Source organism: Salarias fasciatus, chromosome 18 (assembly GCF_902148845.1).
Source record: "Salarias fasciatus chromosome 18, fSalaFa1.1, whole genome shotgun sequence".
Taxonomy (NCBI): Eukaryota; Metazoa; Chordata; class Actinopteri; order Blenniiformes; family Blenniidae; genus Salarias; species Salarias fasciatus.
Genome location: NC_043762.1, coordinates 8,041,245 through 8,065,174, shown reverse-complemented (window position 1 = coordinate 8,065,174; position 23,930 = coordinate 8,041,245). Strand labels below are relative to the sequence as shown.

Sequence of the window (23,930 nt, the reverse complement as noted above, 5' to 3'; positions counted from 1 at the left end):
GCTGATGATGGGCGAGGGCAGCATACACTCAGCGCACAACACGGACTCCTTCTATCTCACTTCTAGCCTCAATTAGCAAATTAATTATTGTTTTTGGAGAAAGTTCAAACTCTTCAAAGAATAAAATAAGAGCCCACAAGTGACACCGTTACAAAACCATTCAAACTCAGCGATGAGTCTTTTACAGGTAAAAGAAAATAAAACATTATTGTGTCACTGTTACTGGAGGTTTCTCCACAGGTTTTTTTTTTTTTTTTTTTTTTTTTTATTATGGGGTTTTCACCTGTAAGGAGTTGCAGAAACATGTTTTCACACGAGCCAAGTGAAGGCTTTAGCACTTTCGCAGTCATGAGTCTGGAGTCACTCTGTAATTCTGTCACGCTGTAACAGCCCGGCTCTTTGTTCGTCGCAGTTCTCACGCCCCTGCCCGAGAGGTCACACCACCGAGACTTACGTACTGGCCCAAAGTCAGCTCAGCCATTCCTCACAGTGTGTGTGCGTGTGTGTGCGCGCACACAGAATAAAGACTTGTGTTGCTTTATTGTTGCTCCACTGTCACAATGTCAAATTACAAGAAAACCAGAGCCGCAAGTCTCCTTTGTGTCACTTTGAAGCTTTGAACAATTGCCTCACATGCAGAATGGATTTTCACATGTATTCTGGGCTCCTGTGTGTGAGTGTGTGTGTGTCGGAGAGAGTCAGTCAACTGTGTGTGGGTCTGACCTGTATGGATAAATAATGATGCAGAGTCTGTGAGACCAGAAGGAGGCGTGATGGAGAAATATTGTGGCAGTCTTCAACCCCCCCCCCCCCCCCCCCCCCCCCCCCCCCCCCCCCCCCCCTTTTCTCCCACCCTCTCTTTTATTTCTGTCTCCGTGGCGTCCGTCCCCCTCCTCATGCTGTCTTCTGTCTTCGTGTAGTGGACAGTGCAGCGGCTCTGACGTTATAGTGAGGTAGTATAGAAAGATGACGAGAGTGAACAATGAGTCATTACACGGGTAACGATGCCAATGTTCTGACCTTGGACGCCCCCCTCCCTCCCCTCCTCCCTCCCCCTCCTCCCTCTCCCGGCCCTTCCTTGAATTGAACCGCCTCAGTAAATGTCCAGGTAAATGGTGCTTGTCTCCGTGATGTATGAAATAAACTACTGCTGGCCAGAGAAGACATCTCAGCTCACAACATCAGTCTTACATGCAGTGCGCCGCCACTTCTCCGCAGCCGGGCAATATTTCATGTTTTCAACGCCGTTAACGTTTGATGAGAATGTAAAATGTAAAATGCAATGAGTCAGATCGAGGAATGACTAAGGTGGTGTCAAAGCCGTGTCGTGACACTTAACGGTGACGAGAAAACTGATGCGGCTCCGTGGATTTCTCACAACTGGGCTTGCTCGAGCGTTCTCCAAAAACCAGCTCAAACTACCTTTGGCCCCATTTCCATGGTAACTTTTGAAACGAAAAAGACATCGGTTTTGTATTTTCGTCTATGAAAAGTTTTGCGCTTAACGATATCTTTTTACAGGGAAGCGGCAACAATGCTGAAGGCGATGTCGTTTTGGAGCTGTTTTCCAAAAGTTGTGTTTTCAGTGACTGTTTGCGTGTAAATGGACCACCATGGCACTGTGAGGGTTTTGTATTTTCCCTTGAAAATGTTGCTCCGGGCCTTTCTGTGTGGAGTCTGCATGTTCTCCCCGTGTGCAGTTCCCTCTAGTTCCACGCCCGGCATAGTAGAAATTTCTCCAAAGATAAAATACACTGTAATGAGATTAAAAAATGTAAATAAAATCGGGACTTAATTTACTAAATTCTGTAACTCTTGATATGCCTTTTATTCTGTTTTGCTTCTCGTATTGTGTTTACTGTTTCCTTTGCCCTCGCTTGTTATTGCCTCTTTCTCAGTTTCATTCTTCACCTCCAAAAACATTGTGGTGTAAACAGGGCTTTAATTTGCCTGTGTGAGCGTCCAGGGACTTGCAGAATTGACATGTTGTGGGAGCAGTGGAGACTCACTTGGAAGTAATGTGTTTTCTTTCTCATGCGAACAAATCAGGATTAAAGAACGACACAAGCAATTAATTGGAGGTCACATCGGTGTGCGAACACAAAAGCTTCCTCGAGCTCCTTTTATGGCGTGAAAACGAAACGTCTCACGTTACCATCCTGTTTCCACGCTGAGAATAAAAGCGAGTGTTGAAAGCTTGGAATTCCAAACTATAAAAGCCAAAGATTTCAGTCGTTTGTGTTCATCAAATATCAAGCTCTGAGGGAAACAGTCCAGCCTCTCTGCACCATCTCAAGTTTCTCTGCAGACTTCCTCCTACTTGAACAGCTAAAACAAACTAAAAATGTCAAACTGGTATCTGCAGAGCTGGAATAGACTCCTTTAAATATGAGCAGAAGCTCAGGTATACTCTTCTGTTGGCTGCAGAGCATTCCCCGTGTCCGCTGGGAGACAGCGGACCTGTCTCCAGAACGGAGGAATGTTATCTAATGGGACCACATCAAAAGCCCCATCATTACCAGAGTCCTCCTCTGTCAGAGTCTGAATTAGAAAGGGACTCCTTCAGCCCAGAAGTTTTTTGAAGTCCCCTAGCAACTCATTTCTCAACATGTAATATCGGAGGAGGGAGAAGGAAAAAAAAAAAAATGCAATTTTTTGGAAAGGTCATGCGAAAAATATGCAAGGATTCAAAGCCTCTGCAGCTGATAAAAACACGGTCGGTGGAAAACATGCCAAACATCAAACTTTGGAGTGATATAGCTCCTTGTAATATTAATAGAGTTCTGCCCTATGAGTCAATTTTATGCCTCTCTAATTTTAAGATGGGAAAGGAGGCCGTAATTATACAGTGGTGTTGAAAACTCATCACTTTTTGAGCACAGTTAGAAGATTTTCTGAGTGGAAATGGGTACAGTGTCCTAGCTTTACCACATCCAGCGTATTTAGCGGTCGGGTGTTCGGGAGACTGTAAACAAATTACAGCCGTGCCGGTAAGAAAAGGCCTTTATTTGCCTGCCATGCATTATAGTCCCTGGTGCAGAGGCAGAAAATGACTGCGACACAATGCCAGTAATAAATATCTCAGGAGCCAGGCAAGTGCGGACAACAAACCTGACTGGATAAACAGCATAGAAATCTCATTGCGCCTCTTCCCAGGCAAGATAAATACATACAGAAGCTATATCGGAATGATTTAATACCAAACCCTGCTCCTGCGACAACTTAATCCTCCCCTCTCCTTCGCTCTATTCAGATCATCCTCAATGACCAAAATAAGGTCTGTTGTGTAACTCCTATTTCTCACATTACTTTTTCCTTCTTCTGTGATTCTCCTGAATGCTGCTGGGTTTGTTTTTTTTTTTTTTTTGCCAGCGGCTTCTTCACGCATAATGTTGAAGAAAACAATTGGGCAGCGCATATTTAACGCAGCATGTTATAGCTTGCTGATGAGAGCGATGCGTGGAAGTGGAAGTCTGGGTTTCTGCATTCGGTATGCGCGTGCTGGTCAGGTATTCATCAAAACGAGCAGAGGGGATACAGTACACAAAATAATTCACACACACACACACACACGCGCTGCTCCACAGGTGCACCCCCCGCGCTGTATCCTGTAGCTGCTTTGTGACAGTCTGCGTCACAGATTTAATTTTTCTCACCATCTGCTGGCTGGACGCCCGGCGTCGTAGATCATATCCAGCCTGACAGATACAAACTGCATCTGTCTATGCATGCTTCTCCCAAGGACTCGCACAATATGGCAGGGTGGAGTCACTCTGCTGGCCACCCAGTCCGCACCCTTCACAGCCTCACTTCCAAGGGCTCGGACCGTTAAAACTTGTTAATGAGCTTTAATAAGCACGACATTAAGAAGAAACGCCAACAAAAGCATCTTCTTCGTTTTGTTTCTTTCCATTTATCTCCCTGGAAAAGCTTCTTGAAAGTGAGACAGAAAATACTAGAGAGTGTGTTTTCTCTTCTCAGCCTGTCAGAGGTTTGTTCACACACACACACACATAGTTTGTAAAGTCTGCAAGTCACAGACTACACAAGCAAACTGTGGTGACCCAGAAACCCGGCGCGTGCGTCCTCACACAAAGACTTTTCACGCTGCAGGGCTGCAAATGTAGCTTTAATCAACTTGCTGGAGAGTCCAGTCTTCTGTGATCAATACATATTCATCAAGAAAAACCTCAAGTCAGCCGGTGGACACATTCCCAATCCTCGTTATATTTTAGCACCGTCGGATTTGGAATGAGTGTAGGATGACTGATAAACACCGTTGACTGGCTGATGAAACTGACCGCAGTTAATTGATCTGTTCTGCCAGATTTATCTGATGGAATTCTTCACGTTACATGTGAGGCGTCTGCACGGAGCTGTTTTCGCTCGCAGGCTGCATTTTATCATCTGTACTCGTCCATCAATGACTCCGTGCTTTTGGCAACCTGTATCTGCAATGTCTGGTATGTCTGCGCCGTCAGTACCGATCATGTCTGTGGCCTCAAGGGATTCATGGAGGGAGGGGGGGAGGGAGGTGAGAGGAAAGGGTCAGGAGGTAACAGAAGAAGAGTTCTTAAGATGGTATTTGTAGAACCAGGCAAACCACACCTTTAATCATGCCTGGAAAAATCAGCTCTATTATATATTTTGCTTGGCAGGTGGTGTAAGAGAACAGCTCTTGTTCTGTCTGCTCCCGACATTTTTTTTCTTTTTTCTTTTTTTTTAGAAGGTCGCGAGCATGGTATTAAAACCTCAAAACACATCTGCGCACTGTCCTAATGACTAAAGCGCGGCTTTGCATTTCTCTAATCTATCGTCATAACTTCAACCACTTCCTCTAAAAAAAGGACTTCGTTCTGAAGTAGATTCAGAAATGGGGCTAAATTTGGGCTTCATTTATCCTTTTAAAGTGGGCCACTGATTGTCAAAGTGTTTTTTAAACTCGTGTAAGCTCCATGCTTTCTCGCTGAGAACACATTTGCCGAACTTATGAGAAGCAAAGCAAAAAACTTCTTCCCTGTTTGTATCATTTGGCTCCTTCAGGACGTTGAAGTGACTCCTTTCGGGGCCGGTATGTGATCTGAACGCCACTTTCACAGATCATATACAAGCCCCATTTGATGGAGTAGTTATTTTTTGGTGGAGTGTGTGTTGCACCATGTTTTACTGGTGTGGGTTAAGGGCAGGAGAAAGAGCGCTGTTATCTATAAAGAAGAAAGACAAGACAAAAAGGACAGAACAGAATAACTATGTTAAAGCATTGCTAGAACAAACTGTGCTGTATGTAGCATCAAGGTCAGCTCAACAAGACCGCAGCGGTTCACAGGTTGTGGAGGTTTTGTAACATGAAGGACGTGTTGTGATGATGACAGGATGTTGTGAAATATGTGCATCCTTTGTAATATTTGACTTTCAGACATTTTAACCTCTACAATGAACATAGACGTCTCCTAAAATGTCTCATATATGCATGGAACAACTCCGGTTAATGTATTTCGTGGCTTTGCCCAGTTGTTCTTGTTATTTTCTCCGTGCAGCAGCACTTTGTTGCGTTTGGGTACAAAATGGCCCGCCGCCATTTCAGACTTGGTGTTCCAGCCTGCTCTGATAGTAAGCACATATTGCACTGCTTATCTGGACTTTGTCTCTGGATTTTCTGGCGATATTGGAGATGTGACAAGACATGCACATCCGTTAATATCTGTGCATTGTCAGGAACAGACAGGGGTATCCGCGAATCGACATCGTCTATTAAATATCTGCCACCAACAGCCGCAGCAGGCTTGCATCATTCAATTATGGATTTCAACCAAACGCTCCTCTCTGAGACTGCGGCCGATTTTCACCTATCAATAGTTTTTCCCTCATGCATGCTCGTCAATTTCTTTCAGAGCTAAACCAGCTTTCAGGCCATCTTTGTTGACTTTTTTTTTTTTTTTTCCCTCCTACTGCTGATGATCCGGGGTTAGAAAGCTTTTAGTTTTTATTGGAGTGTCATGCCTCACTCTGCAGCAGACAGAAGGCCAGCCGGTAGAACGAGTTACACACTGAAATGACGCCACAATCCAATCAGATTTGGTTTTTGTTGTTGGTTTTTTCTCTCTCTCTTTTTTCCTCCCACACATATAAATGATCTCACTGAATAGAAACACGTAGGGTGATGGGAACTGTCACTCAGGGATGTGCCTCTCGCTCCCACTGATATTTGAAGGGTCAAATGCAAGTCAGCGTGTACTTAAACCTGAGAGCTCTGAGCTCTGCAGACAGCTACAGTATAATTTAGCATCAAATCAATTTATTCATTGCTTCATGCTGCTGTTGCTCGAGTGAAAAGTGGTTCATGCATAGGAAAGACTCCACACATCTGCCTGCTTGTTGGCTTTCTGTCTTTTTATAATTGAGGAGTCGTTAATTAAGATGCGTTCCTTTTAATTTCTTCGGCACAGAAATAACATCAATGTTTGAATTTTAAATCAGACTACATTGTGTAACCCTGGAAGTGTAATTAGCCTCGGTTGACGCGTTGACGACGTTTTCCAGTGGAAATGATGAACTTTAGTTGCGTTTTTTTTTTTTTTGGCCTCAGTGCTCTCCTCAGTGGCCCGACATGAAAACTTGTTTCCGTGCTGTGCAAACGCAAAACTTCTCTCAAAATTAAGTGTTTTCGCTTGAAACGTCTTTGAAAATGCGCTTCTTTCAATTTCCTCTTCACGGTGCATAAATAACATTTTGAATTCTAAATCAGAGTACGTGAGGTTTATCGACACACTGCGGCTCTTAAAGTGGAAAGAATGTTTGTATTGATGCATATGTGCACCTTGTTGTGAATGCTATTGATTGTTTGAGCATGGATGATCCCGTCCAGAAGCTTTCATGTTGGAATCGTTGAAAGCCGCCTGTGTGTGTGTGTGTGTGTGTGTGTGTGTGTGTGTGTGTGTGTGTGTGTGTGTGTCTGTCTGCTTGTCGCTGGAAAACCAGTGGCAGACAAACCGACAACAAAACAAATCCCTCCACAATGGGAGACGGTCTAAAACCTGCACATGGATTTACTTTTTGACTATGTGCGTAATGTTTTCCCATTCGGGATGACCGATTTTAAAAGCAGAATCTGCACCCCACGTGTTCCTTTGTTTCAACGTCGTCGCCACGCAGCAGCGTTGAGGATCCGCCCCGGACCTCAGTGAGTCAGCGGCTCCCCGGCCCTCGGCTGGCTATGGATGGATGGGCCGGCCGCACGTCTTCGTACCTCCATGCGATGAGCTGGCTAATGGGAGGCCTTTTACCCTGACCCCTTTTCCTCACGCATTTACACACCGAGCCCTTTTGGCTTATCCGCCGGGCGGCACGAGGCCGGGGAGAGCGGCTTGACTCACTATCAGCAGCCTCGGAGCGCCGCTTTAAGCTGCACATTTTCCCTCTGTTTAAGAGGCGTCGTCCCTTCTTCCTCTAAGCCGCTCAGGTGTGTTTTACAACGATGTACTCGATCGCTCTGAATACTTCTGACAAAGGCAGGATTGATTTTGCATGTCGTACGTCTCTATCTGTATTATTTTGACTGATGACTGAAGGGAAATGTTGAGATTTACATCTGTCCCTCCTCCCTTATATCCACCAGGCTTGCATAGACAATAAGTATTAAATTGTTCTAGAATTATTTTGAGGGGGAACCGTTTGTCTTTTCCGTGTTTGAATCATTGACTTTAATTCCTGTTCTGAACAAATTGAAGTAGTGAGTGAATACAAGGGAAATGAAGATTGTTCTTGTTTCCAGTTGTTAGTTACTTCTTTAAAATGTGTTTTTTTGAGAAGTTACTTTGTTGTAGTGTTGATTTGACAAAATAACAGAGCTGTTAGTCTTTCCAGCTGAAGATGGGTTTCTAAGTTAAAGGGAGATAAACTAATAGTAGCAGTTATTTAAATAAAATGCATATTCATGAGCTGATAAGAATAACCAGCAACTAAACAGGATCAATGGAAAATGTTGTTACAGAGACAAAGGAATCTTCGAATTAAACCTATTCCAGCACAGAGAGAACATGCAAACCCCACACAGGATCCATGATTCCACTTTTCCACCCAAAACCGGCTCTGGAAGGAAGAATAAGATTTGTTTTCACTTCAGGCATTATGGTGTGCTCTATCAACACAATAGCTGCCAGCCATCAAACAATTTATGGCCGAAGGTCATGTTTGTGTGGCCTCTCTGCCTCCGTGGACCGTCTGTGACATGATTGTGTTTCGCGTTCTCCGAGGTGAACGGTTAGCAGGTCGCGCCACGACGTGATATTTCTGAACAGCCATCACTTCTGCAAACGCCGCCATAATCAGAAGTGAGGCTGCCGACATTGACTCGCAGACTCTGTGTATTATTCATTATCTCTGACTGAGAGAATAAGTAAAGGCTGTCACAGGAGCCCAGTCAGAGAGGATTTAATTAACAGAACCTGCCACATTCCACTACATCCACTGCCTTTCTCAGAACTCATAAAAGCCATCCCTATCTGCCGTAATTACACTAAACATGTCACAATAAAGCTCTGCCCATGATTAATTTGAGTTGTGGAGAGGATCAATTAATTCATTTATTTGCAAACCGCTGCTCTGCTTCTTTTTGCGGGCCGATTTCATTAACCGTCACGCTTTCTGATTTTTTGGTCCCGTCCTTGTTCTTTTTTTTTTTTTTTCTTTCCAGGATACCTGGAGGAATGGCCTGTCTTATTAGCCACATCACATTACCACACAAATTTACCATGAGCCCCGAGCTTTTAGCTTTTTTTTTTTTCTCTCTCCCCATCTTAGAAGTAGCTACATTAAAATGAGTAGTAAACCACAAACCGTGTACTCTGTAATACCATAATCTCAAGGGTCTTCAATCAAACCCCTGTTAGTAGGACCACGAGGCAAAGAAGTGGAGCTGCAATCTTAAAATGAAAGCCTACAGCTGTGCCACTCGTGCGGCGTAGTTAATGGAGGATGTGATTCTGTGCAGCAGCGCTTGTCCCACAAGGTGACTCGGTCAGCACGGCCGCGTGGATTCGGAGGACCACCCCTGGGTTGCAGTAATGGGTCAGAGGCCAGGGTGATGTACTAACTGGTGCGGCGCAGCATAAATAACAGGCGCGAGGCATCTGGCAGGGCTGTTGATCATACGGACGACAGTGGAAGTATGATATCAGATAGAAGAAAGAGGGAGAAGTGCAGATAAATAGGAAAGAGGAGAGGAAGGAGTTGAGGAGGAGGAAGGGGGGGGATTAGATGACTGTTATTGATTATCTGCCTGTAGGCGAGGAAATAAGGCCAAATGTTCTGCTCAGCCAGACAAAAAAGTGTATTATTTCAAAGGTCATGGCATGCATTACAGTCTCTTTACTCGGCGTATACTTGGATAAACAGCAGAATAACTGCACACGGATCCCACCACCAGAATATGGCGGATTAGTGTGTATTAACAAGGGCATTATCTGTGTTTTTGCTCGGCACTGTTTTTCGTGACGGTCCGTTGCGTGCAGGTGCGCCGGTGTGCGCGCCGCTCATGCGTCCTGAGGACTGTTTGCTTGATGCACTGCTATCGCCATGGCAACTGGCACAACACCTGGTCTGAGAGATAGCGTGTCAGAGGCAACAGGCTTGACAAGATGTGCCGATGCACATTTCAATGCACGCTGTACGCTCGCATTCACCCCCCCTCCCGCCTGCCCGCCCGCCCGCCCGCTCCGGACGGCAGTAAACAGACTTTATCTGTCCATTAAAGCTGTTGTGTAATCACCCACCGCATCGCCGTTCACACCGGTCCATTGGCAAAAGTGATTTGTTTGGTCTGGATCGGCATTGTCTTTCCTCCCCCACCCCACCCCCCTCTTCCTCTCTCCGCTTTTCCACGGAGATTTTTCACCATTTTCACGTCATTACAACAGTATTACATCAATGGCGTCCTCGCCGGGTCTTTGATGTCGGGGTGTGCTGTGTCATCCCCGCCGAGGCGACCTCTGCAGCGGGAGCTCTGCCAGCCAGGATTTCTCTGAAGAGCCGGAGAGTTCCTGCTCACATGCCCTTCCAGGCACAGCATGTGAGAAAACTCTCTGCCCCGCCATGTTTTGCAAGTCAAAAAGCACAAAGGCAGTTACACAAATACCAGTTGGGTCGGCGTGCCTTTTTTCCGAGGGGCCCATTAGTCACCGCCCGCCTCTCCAAAGAGGAAACACACCTGTAAACGTGCCACGTTACCCATCAGGCGAGGCGAGGCGGAAGTCGGTCAAAGAACATGGAAACAATGTAATTCCTCCTGGGTTCACCTCCGACTTGATCCGTTGGTACAGTCCAACAGAGTGTAAACGCGCCCTCGCCTCGACAGGCGAGTGTTTTCCGAGTAAACTTACTGACTGTTTTGCACACTATCAGCTATCCAACTATTCACGGCGCTCTTCCACTTGAACTCGTGTTAGCTTTGGCTTGGTGTTTGCACCTCCTGCTGCTGCTGACACCTCCGTGTCTCCGGCAGTTGCAGATGTCTGTCTCTGCGATGTTCTTGGTGAGAAACAGCTGCGGGCCATGTGCTTTTTTTTTTTTCTTCTTTCTTTTTGCAGACTGCTCTCTGGTGCCAAACTGGCTCAGGACTACATGAGACCTAGCTAATAAGTAAAACTCTGTCTTTAATTTCCTGCACAGGTTAAAGGGCTAAAAAGCTGAACAGAAGTTTAAAAAAAAAATTAGTTAAACAAATTGGAAACAGACTCTATTATCTGTAGCTTTCAAGGCTAACACGTTTAATGGAATAAATTTGTGTGGTCAGGAGCCAAGTGAGGCACGTTTTCACAGACAAATGGAAAAACAGGCGGCCTTCATATTCTCTAGAAACTCATATAACACTTTATTTTTTCAAATCTGCGAGGACACTGCAGTGATGTATGTTTAAAAAGGTTAGATTTTAGAGCAGTAATATTTCATGAGGCGAGTGGCTGTGTTGCCGCCGCCGTGCTCCTTTGGTTCACACTATCAGAGGAGACATCACCTTTAATTGTTGTCATCCATCACTGGGCAACAGGCACACGAGCAGATCAGCAGGGCTCAGGTGGAAAGGCTCAAGAAAAACTTTAGGGCCGTCTTACACAGCAGCGCTTCTGGTGAAAACTCATCGTTTTTGCATTTCTGTTCCAGAAGGGTTTTTGCGTTTAAAGGAAAACGAGGCAATTTTTTTCAGAAACATTGAAAACGATGTAGTTTTAATGTCGGGCCACTAGTAGGTGCCGTTTGTTTTTGTCATGAGACCACAAACGCATGCACACATGCACTGTACTTATTTTCACGCTTGCAGCAGAATTTGGCCAGTTTTCCATGTTTCAAGTAAAAACGCATCATTTTTGTGTTTTCGTTTCAGAAAAGTTTCACATTTACACTTTAGAACAGTCTGAAAACATCAATAACGTTTTCATGGAAATGCTGAAAATGACTTTGTGGCGCTGTTGGTTTTTTCACAGTATAACCACACACTCACACACACACACACACAAAGACCAATACACTATAAACATGAACAAGTACACGCTCTATAAGGACAGACCACCGGGTTGGACTGTTATTACGGTGACTGTCAACTCTAAAACTATGTAGTCCGGGGGAATATGGACTGGGAGTCCTGCCAACTATTGATATATATTGACACAGCCCCTATTCACACAGCAGCAGTATTTTCTTATGAATATTCCCACACGTATGCCGCCCGTGTATGTTTCATGATCGTGTGATCTTGGAGGAAGGTCCTCAGTCGAGCACATGACATTCATTCACTCACTGCACTTCAGCCTATAAGGAGAAATTAGACAACGACGCACACACGAGAGGAATTCAGATGTTTTTTTTTTTTTTTTGCTCCCCTTTTTAAAAGCACAGTTTTCTCATGGTGCACGTCTGTGTCAGGGCTCCCCCTGTTACGGAGGAAGTGGGGCGTCTGGAGTGTTTTCTACCATTGAGATGAGTGTGTTTGGGTTGTGGGAAAGAACGCTGGCCGACGTTAGTGTGGGATTGAGCTCCAGCAGCCTCCCAGTGGGACAGGAGGACAGGGATGGGTCTCTTTCAGCGGGGCTCTGATTAGACCCATCGCCCTAGCTGCCACGCTCCACTCACACTGGTAATTGGAGCTGGCAGGAGGTTGGCATGCAACCCTCCCCTGCCCCCTCCTACTCTCCTCCCTTCCTCGCTCCTTTATGCTTCTTTTTCTTTTTTCCTTCCTTGCCCCCTCTCTTCGTCTCTCATCTGAATCTCTCCTCACCTGCCTGCAGTTATCATAGAGCCATTCCTTCTTGACACGGCACTTTGTCGTTACTGTATCAGGTTTTTCTAATTTCACTCATTACCATAGTATTTTTATTCATTATAAATGACATTGCTGATGTTTAGTCCCCATGCTGTTTCTGCAAAACTGAGGCCCCCACTGCTATCCTAATTGAGTAGTACCACCCTTTAAAAAAATAAAAAAGAAAGAAAACTGCATTAAGTCTCCCCCTCCTGCCCTTTCCCTTCTACTGTACTGCCACGCTCACACTGTAAGTTCATCTGCTGAGCTGCTCGTATTGCAGCCTGTGCGTGATAAACGGCTGTTGCCAGAACAATGGCCCTATTTATTTTCCCACAACATCGACAAACCAGTTCGTGCGTACCTTGCTTCACGTCTAATGCCTGTCTGCCCCCGGCCTTTACTCATTTGCACAGCCGGGGCGTTTCCACCTCTTTTTGTTTCAGCAACTGCGCCGTTGCAGTAGGAGTTCTGTAGAAATGAAACGTGCTGACATTAGAAGCTCCAGTTCAAACGCAGACCGGTGTCGTCACAGTAATGCCGTGCATTAGAGCCGTGGCAGGGTGGCGGCTGCGGATGGTTTTATCTGTGTGCAAGCTGAATAAATTACAAAAAGTGAGAGTTAGATTGAAAAGCAAAACGCATTATTCTCCCTACAAGTGTGGCTCATGACATTAGTATTTTAGTTTTCTCTTTTTTTCTCTGACTGTAGTGCTGTTCATCTTAGTAATGGAGCACCTTTGTGACATTATCATAAAAATTCTGCCTCGCTTGTTTTGTCCTGCTTGGACAAGACAGGTGTTTCTGAGGAATTACACTCCAGCACAAAAGAGCCTTTTTAATAAAAATTTCCTCTATCTTGACAAACATCAGCCTGCATTGCCCGTACCATTTTTATTGGATTCCCTCCAAATTTCTCCTCCTTTCCCTCTCCCCTGCTCAAATTAAAGCTGACTGAACAAAGGCCCGTCTTTGTCTGGCTGGGATGACAAGTTGGCAGACACGGCCAGCCGCAGGAGTTGCGGGAGTAAATACAAAGACGGGGCTCAAATCTTATCCAGTGGCCCGACATGATCTGTGATAAGCGTATGGAACCAAGTACCAATTAGAATTTATTTTTGCCAAAATGTCAAGGCGACATAGAGCTGGGCGGTCTTCCAGCTTCACCTTTTTACAGCCTGACTCTGGGATTTGTCCTTCGATCAGAGTTTAATTTGGGTTTGAACAGCATGAGATGAACAAGCAGCGTTTTCAGAATCGAGATGTTTTATATTTTCGATGACCGGTTCACACGACCGCGTTTCAAGTGAGAGCGCATCGTTTTTACGTTTTCGTTTCAAAAACACGGGAAAAGATGTAGTTTTTATGTCGGGCCAATAGTGGGCGCTGTTGCTTGTTTTTGTAGTGCCACCACACACACACATGCGAGCAGAGAACAATGCACTCTAGACGTTAGCAGTCGTAGTACACGGACATCCTTATGGACAGACAAGTCGGGTTGTTGACTGTATTTTCACTTGAAAATGTTGTGTCAGTGAAACTTTACATTATTTTCATAAAACAGTTCTCTTTCTCTCATGCCTAAATTATGACTTGCATGTGTTTTTCCTGCCTTCCTTCACCAGGTATGAAATACTCAGCTCTATCAATCGATAACATTCATTTTCATTCATTCATCTTCTGTAGTGCTGTATCCTGTACAGAGTCACGTAGCGCTGGAGCCGATCCCAGCTCACTGTGGGGCACGATTCACCTATTACATTTTAAAATGGCATAATGAAACCATTTTTTTGTATTTAAAGCAATAATTGCATTTCACTTTCATGCACGGTGCCTGGAAACACAATTTATCACAGTCAGTCTTTTCAATACACATATTTAACATCTTGAAATAAGGGTTCGGAGGTACCGTGCAGCTCCACTTTTCATTTCGTGTGCTTGTAACTGTTTAAAGTTTGAAGCATTCACATCACACAGAGGGACAGTTTTGTTTTCCCACCTCCACAGACACCAGAGCTGCTAAGCTTGAGCATTTCTCGCTTCGGTGGCAGTGCAAACCGTGGAAGAAAGGAACACTTAAGATGAGCAAAGCTCAACCTCCTTAACACGTAAAACCTGTGCAACACGTGCAGCCTGATTAGCCTTCCATCCAGAAACGGATACACGTTGAACTTCATGCTTCTCAAACTCATATTTGGAGAAAAAAAGAGTGTGTGCAGAAGTAATACCGCTTCACCTGCAGTGAAAGCGTCAAGCAGAAGTCACGGGGGTAAATTAATGTATGGGCTTTGCTGTAGATTCTAAATTATTCCCTGTTTGTGCTTCGCAATATGACGGAGCCGCTGAGTCGTGTAATAACTCCTTTGGGGTCTGTCACCCCGTTTTACCAGCCGTTTGCATTTTTCACAGCCCAGGAACATATGCCAATAATGTTAATCATAAATATTCTATAGGCTGCAATACATGATGGGTGGAAATATGGTGTGCAGATATGATGGTTTCCTCACTGAGCAGCCGCTGAAGAAACACCATTTCCGTCTGTGGACGAAGTTTAATGCTGCCGTGGGTACATTTCTCAGAAATGAATCAAGCCTCACTCCAGAATAAGGTGTGACGGGCTTCCCCGTCCTGCACGGCCCCCGGGGTAACTGGCGAGATGTAATTGACAGTACAGTGTCATGTCTCATTGAATCGATCGGTATCTTCTGTGCAGAGAGACGCCACACAGTCTTCTGGCTGGAGATTGACTGATTTTTGGGAGCTCAGTCATGTGTTACATGTACAAACAGCATGACGCTTGAACACTGAGGCTCGGCGGCGGGCGGGGGGATCGACTTTCATGAACAGTTTTTGTTGTGCGCGCTACTTGATTGAACAGAAAATCGGCCCTTGGCAATAAAACTGGTAAACAAATTGATCAGCGATTGAATATCTGAATGAATCCACAAACACAGGCCACCGTTTGATTACACCCACCAGAGCCACATATTCTCCTCTCATTTTCACTGTTTCAGCAGTACGGCGCTCTGTTTACACGCTTCAATTGAAAAAGCATCGTTTTTGGTTTTTTTCTTGTATCGGAAAAGTGTCTGTTGGTTGGTTGTTTGTCCAAGAGCATCACACATGGCCACGGCGAGATTATAAAACTAAACACAGCCCCCTCAAGGTGAGGCAGGATTATATAGTTTCCTTTGATTTCCTTCTAAATAGACTTTCTTTTTCTTTTTTTTTTTTTTTTTGCTATTTTTTTTAACTGCAAGCTGCTGCTTTTTAACATCGTCCTCTAAATAAACCCTTATTGAGAAAATTAATGTTGCTTCGCCATTATGTAATCTGGTGAGTTTCTCCTCTTGCTCTGTTCGCGTCTTTGTCCTCGCCGCGCTCCGTCTTCGCCCTTCTTCTGCTCTTTGAAGGTCAGACGCCGCAAACCGCAGAAGTACACAAGGCCAATAACAAACGCCGTCGCCATTATTCAGACAATGACAAACTGTGGCGCATTATTCCAGAGTCTGCTTTATCACCGTATCCTCTTTTTGTGGAGGTATCGGTTGGGATGTCTGAAAACTAATTCCGTATCTTCAGACAGGAAGTGCGCCTCGCCGCAGTGATAAGAGGCCGAGCCAAGATCTGTCAGCTACATCTGAATATGAGACGATCCGGGCCACGGGCCAAACACAGGGCCGAAAAGTAGAACAACTGCTCTGCTGAGGATCAGAGCGAGAAACAGCAGCCATGCTGCCTTTCATGCTCGGGACATATAAGTTTACATATGGATTTTCGAGCCGGACGAGCCGACCGAGGAGGGTAAAACCGAAGAAAGTCCTGATCCGTTGACTCCTGTGACCCCGAGGGCCTGGAGGCTCTTACACTGAGAGGCAACAGAAGGTCATTTTCGCTGAATTCACGCAACGTGTGTTGAAGCTGGTTTTGATGTTTTCCTTGTTTTCACATGTGCAGCTCAGCTTGGAGCTCAGTTCGCCCAATTTTTATTGTTTTTTTCATTTCACAGGAGTGCAGTCAATTTACTGGATGTTTACTCAACATAAAAAAAGCACTCACTCTTCTCTGGTTTTCCACCAGTTTTCACCATGTTTACAGTTATCAGTCCTCAGGTTGTTTTGCCCTAAAATCAATCATCTGGTCAGAAATCATCTGGTTCCAGTCCGACTCCTCTGTATGAATGTCAGAGTACATCGACTTTCAATCTCATTATCTGGGTGTTCAGTCAATCGATTTAACACGTTTAGGAGTACTTTTTAAGTCCAGATATAGTCGGACTAATGTAATGATTTATTTCTCAGTGTCATGTAAATGCATGAAGACTTCTAGTTTCTCAAGAACATGACAGAATAAACAGGAAAAGACATAATAAATGCATTAAAATTAAGAAAGTGACACATAGTTTATAATATAATGCCAGTTAGTCTTATCAAAGAATAGATAGATTAATACACTGCTTCCATTCTGGATGTCTTTTCATCAGAATCCTCCCATCACTTCATCTCTTCCCTGTGGAGACGCTATTCTGCACTTATTTTCCAACAGTCTGCACTTCCAGTCGTGGTGAACCGAAGGCAGGAGTTACAATCATTAGCACTTATTTCATCTTAACATTTTGCCCCCCCCCCAACCTCCATGATACATCTGCATGTGAGAAGGGAGATAAAAGAGATCATCGGTTCGAGAGCAAGCTGATAATAAGACCTCTCAAGGGCTATTACGGTTCCTCTTTATTACCACTGTCCAGAGGTTAAATTAAAATTTATGATGAGCAGGAGGTTGGGGGTTGTAGCAACATTTAGTAACGCTGCTGTCATTTGTTTTGCCAAATGCAGCCTTGAAATGTCATTTACCACAACAGCTCTGCATGGATTGAATCTGTGCTGTTGATAATAAACACGGTAAGGAAATGTGTTTTCTCTGGTAGCTTTTTCTAAAACCTCGAGTGTCACGCAGGAGCACAACTGCAGAGTCAGACGGAGCAGAAATGGATGCCGGCTGTCAATTTCAAACCAAAAAGATAAAAGCCCTGTCAGCCCTGATGTCTAGACTCCACGATTTGCACATTAAATAAAACAATGCATGCTGTTTACTATCAGAGGCAGACGCTGCACGCCGCGATGGGTCTGAGGCCACCGGCCACGTTTAGCTCATGTCATTATGGGATGTCAGTGGAAATTCCAGACAACCTTTTTACTTTGTGATCCCAAATTTTTGCTTTGAGGATTATACTTTTTATGTGTTGTCATGGATATGCCGCTCCATTCATTATGATGAGTTGGATTATTCAAATAGGTTTGTTTAGTTTGCTAAGCCTAAGGCGGCTCATCTATGCATGGCTACCCAGAGGCAGATTGCAACTATCTTTCTTCTGTCTAAACCTGAGGCGCCCTGTGCCGAGTAATAAGCCCGCTATGATAATCAATCACAAACAAGGTTCTTTTTTCCCCCCTGCTGAATCCAAATCAGGGCCACAGCTACTCTTCCTACTAGTATCTTCTGCTCTTGCACTAATTTGAGTGTGTGTGTGTGTGTTTATGTGTGTACGTGTGTGTGTGTGTGTGTGTGTGTGTGTGTGTGTGTGTGTGTGTGTGTGTGCGTGCGTGCGTGCTGATTACTGTTTGGCCCGTAGCACCTGAAACGTATTTGCTCCCTTTCATCCTCTCCTCTGTCCTTCCCAGCTCAACAGCTTTGATGCACTCAGCTCCTCTCACTGCGATTGAAAGCCTGCTCTGTCAGAATTCTTTTTTCTTTTTCTTTTTTTTCTTTTTTCTTTTTTTTTTTTTTTTTTTGTAAATATGTCTTCTTGTTTACCTTTGCGTGTTTTGCAGCCACGCTTAAACATCCTACCTTCTTTTACAACTTTTTTCAGAGAACCAGATTCCCCCCGGCTTCCCCACCATCGACATGGGCCCGCAGCTGAAGGTGGTGGAGAAGACCAGGACGGCCACCATGCTGTGCGCCGCCAGCGGGAACCCGGACCCGGAGATCTCCTGGTTCAAGGACATGCTGCCCGTGGACATCGGCAGCAGCAACGGGCGCATCAAGCAGCTCCGCTCAGGTGCGCTTCCACCCCGTCTGATTCCGTCTTTTGGAGACCTTGCGGCGCACGGTTCAAAAAGTCACCACATACCTACAGGCGTGCGTCATGCTCGACTCCGGGATACCGCAGGAACAAGAGGCCTTTGTTGTCGTGTTTGATTTCAAGTATTCAGTCATCACAGAGGACGTGAAAGGTTCCAGTCGGCCCGTCACTGTCAGCTTCGCCTCACTTCGCTCCCAGTTTCAGTTTTCATCACAGCGTAGCAACCGCGAGCTAACAGAGAAATTAAAGTTATTCCCGCTCTTCCTGACGCCGATGCTTGAGCTTTGCAGCCTTTTAAAGTAAAGAGACATTGAAATAAAGTTTAATCCCTTCTCCAGCACACAGCTGGGTCACGATGAGGCCAGCCGATGACGGAGCAGCGAACGTTCAGCCCTATGTGAAATCTGAAAGAGAGAAAATAAAAACAGAAATCAATGAGGTTATTTCTTCTTCTCAGCAGCAGGCCGGCTGATAAATAAACTGCGTTTCTTCAGAAAGTACGAGGTGTAAAGATTAGTGACTTTTGAGGAGGTTCAGTCTTTCACTTCTTGGTAAATCTGAGTGACTTTGGATGATCTTATATCCTTCGTCATCGAGAGACGAGCGAATAGAAAGTCAGGGCCAGTCTGCAAGTCTGAGGGCACAACAAGTAAAGACGAGAAATACTCCTTAAAAATCCCAGAAAGCTAAATGAGTTCAGGTTACCTCGTGTTTTAAGAACCAACTGAGATAGATCTCCACAAATTAAATACTAATGTATTCCTGTAATTGGTAATGTTTTCAGTGCAGGGATACAAATTGTGCGGCAACAAACTTTTAATTGGTTTTCTTGCTCGCTTACATGAAAAACGCCTGAAAATTTGATGAACAATTCTTCTTCAGCTCGTCTTTTGAAATCACGCCTCAGAATTAACGTTGCTTCACGAGACCTGAAACGGGGCCGATGCCGCAGATAAAACACACATTAGCTGCCACAGTTTAACACACCCGGCCCCACTTATTGCGTCACACTCGCCGGATTCATTATCGAGCGCGCAGACACATTTATTCTATCTTTTCAGCCCATCCGAAATCGTTGGCTGCGCAGCGATACGCACTCCTTTTCAGACGAATACCTCCGGCGCCGACACTTGTTGCTGTCCGTCACTCTCCATTAGCTGCGTGCGACTTCCTTTAATTTCTCTTTGCCCGTTTTGCAAACTGCTGTCTGCACACAGAGTGGGAGCCATCTTAAATGAAAAAAAGAAAAGCTTAATTAAGGCATCTCCCTAAAATGGATGCTATTGTGAGGCTGCTGTCAAACACGGCTAAATGCAGATGGAGCTGTAAATACAAAAGTGGGAGCGTTTGACAAAAGAGACTCTTTTTTTGAATCTTCACAGACGACATGTAGGATCCGAAACGAAGACTTCCCGCCTCCCAGCATCCATTAAGTGCTCTAAACTTTGTCATTTTGCATTTAAGTGGCTTCTTCTCTCTATCAGTATTTTCTATACTTTCTGTGGCTCGTCAGAAGCCATGTTGAGTATTTTTTTTTTCCTTCCTGTTTCAAGCGGATTACTAACTAATCTTTCAACCTTGTTTGCATCGATATTACTCCCACCTAGGTGGTACACCAATTAGAGGTAAGAAATGGCGAATAAAGTGTCTGGGAACACCGTCACCCTCCCCCCGCCCACGCCAACACATTCCCCCCCCACCACCGCCACCACCCCCAGCGCCACATCACCAGGTTCATCCAACCCACCGTCCTCCACGTTTCCCCTCTTTCATCTCCTCCCGACATGGTGTGTGTGCTGTCTGCTCCTCGCCAAGCAAGTGTTCACCAACCCTGACGTCACAGGAATCACAGATAGATCCACGGTGTTTGCTTGTAAATGAGCTTTTTTTTTTTTTTCCAAGGCTCCTTCTGTACTGTTCAGAAAAGTGAACACACACACACACACACACATATACATTGATTCAGGCGGGGAAAAAAATGCAGACAACCTTTGGCTTCAGCCTCTGCACTTGCATTTCAGCAGAAAAGGAGCGAGGAGTTGCATTTTAAACTAAAGGCCACCATCACCACCAGAGGATACACCTGCCTCGTCCACGTAAATGGAAATGGCTGCATTTGCATACAGCCTATGCAGCATTGCACGGAAACAGGGGTACCTGGTTGAGCCTGTTAAGGCGGAAGCTTCAGCCTGTCTTTATGGAAATGATCTGCTTCCTCTCGGACTCAAAAGTGCCAGTTTCCCCTCAGCAGCATGGAAAACAGCGGACATTTCAAAACTGTTCGCCCAATGTTTCCCGGCTATCCGAATCTTTAATTCCCCCAGCAGGCACGATAAGGTGACCTCTGCCAGAGAGCAGTGGAAGAGCTTCGTAGGTGATCCGCCACTGTTGGAGTCGTTGAAGGTAATTGGGAGGATATAGTGTTGCTGTCTGACAACTGCTGTAGCACCAACCTTCTGCGTCTCCGTAGCGCTCTCGGTGTTTTCTCCCGTGGGAGGGCTGCAGATTGACAGATTGGTGACACTGCCATTAGTATGCAGGTGCATGTCAGTGCTGAATCAGACAGCGGTGAGCTCGGCAAGCCGAGCGAACGCCTCGGAGGGACGTGTTGCCACCAGATCTGAGGCGGCGTTATCGCATGTAACTGCCCCGCCCCGTTTTCGCTCCCGCTTCGCGTCCCCCACGGTTGGTGGTGAACCTGTTTGTCGCATTCATCTCATGCTGCATGATGTGGAAAATGTATCCCGACATCATCTTCCACTGAGTATTTCTGTCGTCTCCGAGCCGCATGGTGGCTGGCCGCCGCCGGTGCGGTGCACAGGTACCATGCCGCTCCGGAGCTGTGATCGCCGTTATCACTCACTTGTGTCACACGTTCGTACTGCTGAGAGAAGTGGTTTTGTCTTGTTGCGTACGTCACAGGGTGCGGGTAAGTCTGCTGCTAAGTAACTTCTGCTAGGCGTTCAGTAGCAGTGATAGCGTGAGGGCTGTGGACACAGAGCGTCAGAATCACCACAGCAGAACTGGTCTCCTTGGGCTTTTATGCCCCCGTTTAGAAAAAAAACAGCAACATGTTAGCCGTCTCCCTGATGACTACAGCCACTTGGAAATGTGAATACTAAGCTGAGCCATCTGGCAGAGGAGCCTCACCCTTTGGTGAAACCTGGGCGATAATGACCTCCCAGCTAAACGTGCGCTCACCACCGATTGAAGCAAACACACGTGCGCTGGCAGTTGTTTACCCGATGACAGCTCAGTCACAAAAGCCTTTTTGTGTTGCATTCCAATTGTACTTCCTCCGGATGCCTGGAGGCATGCAAACTCATATGTTGTAATTAAAAGTTATTAAGCCAAACCACGTGAAACATAACAGCACACAGTAAACCATCGCTTCGTTCCATGGTTGTTCCGCAGCTCAGGTTAACTTCACGCTCACATCTGGCTGAGAGAGATAATCCTCCATGACACAAACACTTGAATTTGCTTCCATAAGCGGAAGGCAGAGGTGAAATATGATGGCTTTGGCATGTCGCTCAAGTCAATAATTCCCCCTCAGTCACGCTCTTTCAGTCTCCTCAGCCCAAATATTCAATTAACAGTTTGCTTAAATGTGCTGCAGCTGCTAAACGTTTGTTGTATTTCCCAACAAAGCTCGTCTGGGCACCAAGCTACGTTCGAACATTTGACCTTACAAAGATCTGCTGTAGTTTCAACTCCTGTTCCACAACTGTCGAGACGGCTAAATCTGCTAATCCTCTGCGCAGGAGCTCTGCAAATTGAGAACAGCGAGGAGTCGGACCAGGGGAAATACGAGTGCATCGCCATGAACAGTGCCGGGACCCGCTACTCTGCACCTGCCAACCTCTACGTACGAGGTAAAGTCCAACGTCTCTGCCGATCGTTAAGTCAGTCAATCATTAACATCTCTTGACTCAAGTTTTGGGAAATGGCGAGCTTCTGTGCACCAGTGGAATGATCCGAGCTCTTTTTTTAGGAGTGCTGTGTTTGATTGACGTCCACTTCAATTGCCTCCCAGCTTTATTTCACCTGACAAAGCAAATTACACCTTTATTATTGATCGCTAAATCTCCTTGAGTGATGCAGCGATTGCCGACACAGCTCTGCCAACAGGAGAGCTCTGATCTTCCAGATTCTTGGTAACAGTGACACCCGAGACGCCTCTACTTGTTGTGTTGTTTCCCTTAACCACGTTTATGCAACTATTGCTTTTGTGTGTGTGTGTGTCTCTCCGTCAACTAATTCTCTCACCATTATCCTCTCCCATCCATTCCTCCCATACTAATGAAGTGAACTAATCTCGACCTCCTGTTTGGCCGTGGATCCCACCAGGTGCGGCCTCTGTGAAAACAGCTGCATTGAAATCGTTTCCTCTGCTGGCATTAATGCCAGGCCTCTTTTCTTTCACATTTTGACTGTATCGAAAGCCTCCATTATTCCAGCACCAGCACCCTCCTCCTCCTCCTCCCCGTCCTCCCCGCACAGCCCAGGGCTGCTGGAGGCACGGACGGGTCTGGAGTTTCAGGGTTTGTTTTTGTTGTGGTGTCTCCGTGAGCAGACTAATGCAGGGCGAGGGCAGAATTGTACCCATCCTGCAAAAAGCCGGTATAGGGGAGGGAGTCGTCTGGGTCAGCGCCTGCAGTAAACACCACCATGTCTGATGTACATGAAACAGAATCGCTGCTCCAGTTGTTAGTGTGGGTGGGGGGGGGGGGGGCTGGAGGAGGGATAGAAAGTGTTGTGTTAAGAAAGAGACATGCTCGGCTATCATTTCACAATTTCGTTAAAAGCATAGTGAAATGTATCATACACGCTGTTTTATGGATGAATGAGCACATTTTCTTACTTTTACAGTCATTAGGGTAGAGTGAAGAAATTAGCTTCTGCTGTCCCCCCCCCAGAAAAAAAAAGGAAAGAAAAATCTCTGTTCAGGAGGTTTGAAACTGAATTGAGTTGATTCTCTAAAGTCTTCCTCTCTCAGATATGTGCTGGTAATATTTCCTATAAATCCTGTCCTCATAGGCTGAAATCCAAGATAAATGTTTTCGCAGCAGACAGAACCTCCTCCTGGATCAGAGGAATCGTCGGTGAAATCATCCTCAAGGACCGCAGAGAAATCAAATTTACAGATTAAACAGTGTAGGCTCCAGAAGGTTTACATCTTAAACCTTGACAAAGTGCGGAGGGAGGGAGAGGAGGGAGGGAGAGGAGGGGGGGGGCTGTAAACGCAGAGGATGTAAGTCTTGTCTATTAATCAGGACGTGTCTGTCACAGGTGCAGACGCTGCCCCCCCCCCCCCCCCCTCCCCTTCAGAGGTAATTACAGTAGTTGTGTGGCGTGGCGCCAGCGGGGCCCCCAGGCTCGGCGAGGCTGTAACACCACCCAGGTAGCTGTCAACCCATTGGCCTCAACACCAAGTTTTCCGCCACACCGGCGGAGAGATAGGAATCAAACCAAGCGTAACCTTTTAAAAGCGTACTTGTCTGGGAGGGAGAACAAAGGGCCGAGCCATGTTTTCACTCCATCTTTGTTACCGCT

The 23,930-nt window shown here is 45.7% G+C and overlaps 1 protein-coding gene across 20 annotated transcripts in view; it reads left to right on the top strand.

The window, feature by feature from the left end:
* ptprfb (protein tyrosine phosphatase receptor type Fb) overlaps positions 1-23,930 on the top strand; it is a 177,321-nt gene that overhangs the window by 81,755 nt on the left and 71,636 nt on the right. For 11 of the 20 annotated variants that reach the window (XM_030115535.1, XM_030115543.1, XM_030115533.1 and 8 more), the window contains 3 exons: positions 18,162-18,350; positions 19,982-19,999; positions 22,139-22,249. In XM_030115535.1, the coding sequence (XP_029971395.1) occupies positions 18,162-18,350; positions 19,982-19,999; positions 22,139-22,249 (318 nt within the window). The remainder of the gene's footprint in view (positions 1-18,161; positions 18,351-19,981; positions 20,000-22,138; positions 22,250-23,930) is intronic. The other 9 variants (XM_030115536.1, XM_030115534.1, XM_030115540.1 and 6 more) reach the window with 1 other exon arrangement.